This window comes from Asparagus officinalis, chromosome 8 (genome assembly GCF_001876935.1).
Source record: "Asparagus officinalis chromosome 8, Aspof.V1, whole genome shotgun sequence".
Classification (NCBI taxonomy): Eukaryota; Viridiplantae; Streptophyta; class Magnoliopsida; order Asparagales; family Asparagaceae; genus Asparagus; species Asparagus officinalis.
Genome location: NC_033801.1, coordinates 89,514,784 through 89,522,259, shown reverse-complemented (window position 1 = coordinate 89,522,259; position 7,476 = coordinate 89,514,784). Strand labels below are relative to the sequence as shown.

Below are 7,476 nucleotides of genomic sequence, written 5' to 3'. Positions count from 1 at the left end.
TCAATCATGTAATTTTAGAGGCGTCAAGGAGAAGAGAATATGAGATTAATGGGTATCCTTGTCATAGGAGGGGATTTCCTCCTATGACGCCTCTAAAATCAAATGATTGAGCGACATTATGGATGATCTACTCCGTTGAACTTGATCTACATATTCTAAAACCCCAACACACTAAGTTTGGGGTGAATCCGTCGTTGTTTTGACCCTTCATCCACTCGTATCAATTTTAACGGTTTTGAATGAATAGAACTTTTCACATGGCTCGATGGAGGGTCAAACGACGACGGATTTAAAATTTGAAATTTAGTTGGGTGATTTGAGGGATTGTTGTTTTGTTTCTATTTTTTATTGCACGTTGTGTGCACGTAGTTTTTCTTTATAAATAAGGTTGTATGAGACCATTAAAAGACAATGAATTATTGAATGAAGAAATATTTGTTAGCTAAATTCTAGTATGAAGCATTGGGTGTGAAACCCTAGGCCAAATTGTTCTCCTCTGTCATAAACAGCCGACATACCTTCTTTTTTCTTATACACAGCCGCCAAATTTCTTCTCTCCTCCATGTTAACAATTTCCAAACCCAGCTCCCAACTCCTCTTCATTCCTCTTAACCAGCCATCGCTCCTACTCCGAGCAGTCCCCGGAATCCCTACTCTCTACTCCCAAGCATCTCAACGTCGTCGTCGACCTCATCCCGACACCTATCACCAGTCTGGACCCGATAGACCACCCGCGTCCTCACCGCTTTCATCATCTACCATCTCGACGCCGTCGATCGCGTCATTGTTCAGTTCGACGCCACCGTCGTCATCATCTTGATGCCATCGCCTGCGCTGTCATCTAGTCGACGTCGTCGTCCTCATCGTCGTCGTCAGTTCACACGTCGTAGTAATCGCTCAGTCAACGTCGTTTGTCATCGCCAGTTCACCCATCGACCCGTCGACCCGTCGGCACTTGATAGCCCAGTTCGACGTCGTCGCACACGTCATCATCCAGTTCGTCGACGCCCGCCTCATTTTTCAACACCGTCGCACTCGTCGTCATCGGATCTCTGCCTCGTCATCGTCGTTCAGTTCACTGTTGTACCACCTCCAGAGGTCTCTCACGTTGAGTCTGTTCAGATTGACGAAGGTTTTGTTTTCTTTTGTCCCTTATTTTTTTGTTAATTTTATTTTGTTAGTTAATTGCATGAGTATACCATCTCTAGACTCTTTATCTTATATTCACTGCTGAGATACTTGTGAGTAAAGAGCAACTGAACATGTGACTATTACAGATCTGATATTGATTTTAGAACTTGCGAAATGATAATGAATACAGTGGTTATATTGTTTGAGATTGGAATTGTTCATGATTATTGATGCAAATCTTATTAAAATCCATCTGTCACATTAATCGTTTTGAATTTAATTTCCTGCCAAAGATCATCATTTTTGGCAAAACGGTGCATTATTCGATTTAGATCGCTGATTCCGACAGACCCTCTGTCATCATTTCGCATCATTTTTAGTATCAGAGCATGGTCCTATGTTAGAAAATTTTTATTTTAGTTGAGTCTTTATTCGATAAAAAAATCAGTTATCTCATTTAGCTGTTAGTACACTCATTCATCTTATTTAGCTGTTAGTGCATACTCACTCGCACAGGTCTACCCTACCGATTGGGAGAGTCAAGTGAGCCAACTGGTAAGTCAAACATGTCAGGTCATGTAGAGTCCGAACTTCTTAAAAAATTCGTTGAACTAGCAGCACGATTTGATACCGTAGCCCAAGAGAGCAGAGCTACCCGTGAGGCCTTCCAAAATGCAACCAGCGAGACGCGCGCTAAGCTAGGAAAAGCGCGTGTTGCAACTCCGCCTCTGTAAGGTCAAGGTCATGGTCACATCGTTCATCGATCCCCATCTCAACCTGTGCCTGATCTGCTAACCTTTGATGGTAAGTTCGATCCAGAGGTTTCTTGGACTGGCTGAAGGGCATGGATCGCTACTTCAATTGGTGCGTCCTGACGGAGCCGCGAAAAGTCAAATTTGCCACGATGAAACTCATCGGACCCGCCTGTCAAAATTGGTCCAACATCGAAATGTTAAGACATATTAGAGGTGAATTACCGATTTCTACTTGGCGAGAAATGGTCGACGAGCTTAAAACGAAATACTTCCCGCCATCGTTCTATCATAGATTGCTCGACAAGTGGCATCATCTTACTCAGGGAACCATATCTGCAAAAGAGTACATTGCTCAATTTGATGAATTATTTACTTGATGTAACACCATTGAGCAAGAGGCACCAATAAAAGTCTTGTTAAAGTTTAGAGCCGGATTGAGAAATAACCTCTAAACCGAACTCTTTGCTAGATGAGTAGACACCCTTGAGAGAGCTTACGTCTTAGTTCAAGATCTAGATGAGGCCAAATCCCATCAATCTCATAGGAGTCGGGATTTTCGAACTCATTCCTCCCAGTTTTTCCGTGTCACTACCTCTAGTCAGCCTCCTAGTCGATTTAACCCTAGTTTTTTCCAGTCTAGAGTCGATCCCAATGGTAAGGAGTCACAGAGAGATTTTTCTAAACTTAGCCCAATAATTCAGTGTTACAATTATCAAGGATATGGCCACATTGCTACCATTTTTACAACCCCGTTCAGAGTTAGAATTAATAAGCCGTCTATAACGGAATTAAAATCTATTATTGAGGAAATCGTTAATCAGACCATAGATCTGACAGAATCTAACTCTGATAAGAAAATCCAGGACAGTAAAATTAAAGAACCATACATTTCCGTGTCTTCTGAAACTACCCTTACAATTGTGGAGTTGACTGAAGTTTCATGCAATGACAACACTTCGGTTATTTTCCAAGCTACCCATTTGATCACGGAGTCCACTGATGTTATCCCTGAAGTTGTTCTTGAAATTAAAACTCCAATTCCTCCCGAATCAACTCCAGTGATTGAAAACGTTGTTGATGTTCTCACGAAGTCCTCCCGGACAAACATGACCCCCAACACGTTCCTGATTTAGGTCCTAAAGCGATTCAATCAGACATATATATGGAAGTTGAATATTAAATTGAGCCTAGTGAAATAACTATCATATTAGATGTCAAACCCCCATGTATTGTCCTGATAGTCACTCACACATACACTGATCCATTTTGAAAAAATATAGTGATTAGGGATACAAGTTTTAGCACGAGTGTTTTCATTTCATTTTTCTCTCATGTTAAGTGCACAAAAACACTCCTCCTTCACGCATTTGTTTGCATGTTCTTCACTATCAGTGCACAAAAACACTCCTCCTTCACGCATTTGTTTGCATGTTCTTCACTATCACTGCTAGAATAGGAAAGTTGTTATTTATATCATTTGTTTGCATGTTCTTCACTATCACTGCTAGAATAGGAAAGTTGTTATTTATATTAACGAAGGAACATCTAATCATTCCCTTTGATAGAGGACGTCATACATGTTAAGCACTTTGTTGAGTTTACATCTGTTATTGATCGCATTGTTCGAGTCTGCATTTCACCATAGTTATTTGAGTTGATTCACAACATTTTTTGAATTGCATTGGTCATATATTGAGGAATCAGTGATCTAATTTGAATAAATACATTATTAACTAAAATGTATGATATGGAGTCAGGATATAATTTTAAAACTGTTAATGCTGATATTTTAGATGATTTGGACTTGTCCAATACAGTTTCTTTATAACTGTTTAAGGTTTGACATGATATTTATGAACTTTTCCAACTTTTAAAATAATTAATGGCAACATTTATATTATCGATTTGGTCATAGTTCTATTCTCAATATTGACTGATTAAACAGTTCACAATGTTGTTGGCAGTTCACTGATATAAGCCTGATCCTAATCTATTGTTTCTGAGAGTTCTTTCACTTTACCTCACTTCTATATATTCACCCATGTAGTAGTGAATTTTGATAATATTTTAGATGGTGAATTTACAATGTAATCTAGCTAATAATTTGAGATGCAAGAAATTAACTGACGGCAGATTAAGATGCAGACAGAGTATATTAAAGATGACAAGTTTCTACAACTAACTCGACGGAGTCGAGTTTTCTCCTACCCGGGGAGAATGACGAGGACAAAAAAATGGCAATTTTCATATTTGATTAGTTGACTTCTTTTTATTTTTGATTTTTGAAATTTGAATTTTGAATTTTGTATTTTGTATTTTGTATTTTGTATTTTGAAATTTGAATTTTAAAATTTGAAATTTAGTTGAGTGATTTGAGGGATTGTTGTTTTGTTTCTATTTTTTATTGCTCGTTGTGTGCACGTAGTTTTTCTTTATAAATAAGGTTGTATGAGACTATTGAAAGGCAATGAATTATTGAATGAGTATACCGTCTCTAAACTCTTATCTTATATTCACTGCTGAGATTATACTTGTGAGTGGAGAGCAACTGAACATGTGACTGTTGCAGATCTGATATTGATTTTAGAACTTACGAAATGATAATGAATACAACGGTTATATTGTTTGAGATTTGAATTGTTCATGATTATTGATGCAAATCTTATTAAAATCCATCTGTCACATTAATCGTTTTGAATTTAATTTCCTGTCGAAGATCATCATTTTTTGCGAAACGGTATGTTATTCGATTTAGATCGCTGATTCCGACAGACCCCCTGTCATCGTTTTGCATCATATACACACATATATATATGTGTGTGTATATATGTACACACACACACACATACATACATATATATATATATATATATATATATATATATATATATGCATGTTATGTATATTTATATATGAATAGATGTGAAGTGTATATAGGAATATACATCCAAGAAGCGCATGAGGAGTGTTTTAAATTAAACCATGTATTATATAATTGAGTATAGACTCGAATAAACATATGCATATATTCAAGAAGTGTTCAATAGGTTTGGATATGTATTATATAATTGAGTATAGGCTCGAATAAACATGTGCATATATTCAAGAAGTGTATAAGAGGTTTGGAAATGAGTACATGTGGGGTACGGGTATGGCTTCCTTGTAGAAGTACCCAGGTAAATATAGGTCAACATCATATTGGTTCCCTCTCTCTCTCCCCCTTTCACTAGAATGTTCATTACTTTAATTCCTCCATCTCTTTTTTAGTTCTAAAATTTCACTCCCCTCTCTCTAGAAGTTTCCATTGCTTTCGTTCCTCCATCTCCTCAAATTTAAAATTTCATGCATGACCTTCTTCAAAAATATATAATTAAAAAAATACAACACAATGTAAACTAAGTAGCGGCATGTTATAAATAGGAGTTTTAATTAACGTGTATATAATATATAATTTAAAATATGTTTTGATAATTGATACTTAAAAAAACTTTTCATAATTATGTTATAATAGATTTTTTAAAAATTGGATTAATTTTCTTATGAATAATAGGTTTTGTTGCTTTAATCTAAAGTTATTATATGTATCATCGATTCATCATGTTACAATCGAGAAACTAAAAACTTTAGAAAATAAATAAAATAAGTTCTATTATATTGAGATCCACTAAATAAACTATTCTATGAAGTTTAAACTTAATTTCATTCCTCTAATCACAATGAAGGATACTGTAATAATTTTTTAGATGCGAAAAACATATACATACTTTTTAATAAATAACATAATTAACTTTGAGGACCGAAAAATGTTTAGATAGAAATTTAATATTACTTGCACCTACATTTGCACAAGCCAATATACTTGTATGTATTAAAGTTAATAATTTTACACAAGATCAATATATAAGAAATAGATGTGAAATGTAGCATAAACATCCAAGAAGTGCATGAATGTTTCAAATTAAAACATGTATTATATAATTGAGTATATGCCCGAAACAAGTAAGCATATATTCAAAAAGTGTCCAAGAAATATGGGTACGGGTATGGGTGTTGGTATGTGTCGAGTACGGGTATGGCTTCTTGTAAAAGTGCCCAGGTAATATAGTTGCCTGGTCAACCAGTTGCCTTAGGTCGTAGTTCATAGGAGGAAAAGACTGATACTGTTTAAATATGAGTTGGATCAGTCTGATTTGAGGTACCTAGACTTGTTGAAGCGGATTTTACACAGAATTTCTTTTATGTACTTCTATTTCTATTTTATCCAAAATTGTCGAACACAGTTGGATGCAAAAACAACTGGCTCAAATCATAGTTGGATTTTCATGAACTGACCTCCTAACTTGTAATGCCCAATTTGAAGACAAAGTTCTTTAAAGTGAACATAACGAGATGAGTTGATTCAGTTGAAATGTCAACGAGCATTTTGTGAATGATTGGTGGAGTTTGCAGATTCCTCACTATGATTGCTAGGGAATACTAATTTATTTGTATCATTAATCCTATAGTATGAGGTTTACTTTCCCCTCAGTCTTGCTGATATATGTTCTTTTCACTGCTACAATTTTAGTTTGTTTGTATGTTAACATCTAATCACTGTGACACCAGGCTTCAATGTTCTTTCCACCCATGAACTTGATGACGAAGTTGTTTAGTTGGATTTCTCTTTTATGATTTAATATTCAAACCAGGAATTAATAGTACTGAATTTAGCAAGAACATTATCAGTAAATTTGGCATATGTTTCAACTTTTACATTGCTATTTATTGCACAGCCAATGAAGATCTGATACGGTCAAATTGTAACTATCTTGTGTCATCTGTTTTCAACGTCTTTTGTAATGACACAAAGATTTCTTCTAACGTTGTTATTCTATCTTGTGTTCGCAGGGCTCACGATTTCATCGAGTTATCAAAGGCTTTATGCTTCAAGGTGGAGACATATCTGCAGGTGATGGAACTGGAGGAGAATCCATATATGGATCAAAGTTTGAGGATGAGAATTTTGAAATGAAACATGAGATGAAAGGAATGCTGTCAATGGCCAATTCTGGTCCTAACACAAATGGTTCTCAATTCTTCATCACGACAACAAGAACACCTCATTTGGATGGGAAACATGTTGTATTTGGGAAGGTGCTAAAAGGCATGGGAGTTGTCCGTTCAATTGAGCATACACCTGTCGGAGAGGGTGATTGTCCCACGGTTGATGTTATAATTGCGAAGTGTGGAGAACTTCCTCAAGGGAGTGATGACGAAGTTGTAAATTTCTTCAAAGATGGTGACATGAATCCAGATTGGCCTGGTGACCTTGATGAGAAGCCAAATGACGTAGCATGGTGGATAAATGCAGTTGATTCTGCTAAAAATTTTGGGAACACTTGCTTCATGGTATTATTTGTTATTTTTTTAATGCTTTATTTTCTTACATTCGGTTTTTTTTAAAGATTTGCTGTCTATTTATTCTCTTTTATCATTGAATATTTTGCTTTTATCTTTGTTAAAAGTCCGTTCTATTAGTTGTTTATCCTCATGTTATGACCACTAGTGTGCTAATGGTAGTAACATCCTCAAATGTTCTTACATTGGACAC

At 35.9% G+C, this 7,476-nt stretch overlaps 1 protein-coding gene across 5 annotated transcripts in view; it reads left to right on the top strand.

Moving 5' to 3' along the window:
- LOC109819715 (peptidyl-prolyl cis-trans isomerase CYP40-like) overlaps positions 1–7,476 on the top strand; it is an 18,451-nt gene that overhangs the window by 4,557 nt on the left and 6,418 nt on the right. For all 5 annotated transcript variants that reach the window (XM_020385551.1, XM_020385550.1, XM_020385554.1 and 2 more), the window contains exon 2: positions 6,774–7,274. In XM_020385551.1, coding sequence (XP_020241140.1) covers positions 6,774–7,274 — 501 coding nt within the window. The remainder of the gene's footprint in view (positions 1–6,773; positions 7,275–7,476) is intronic.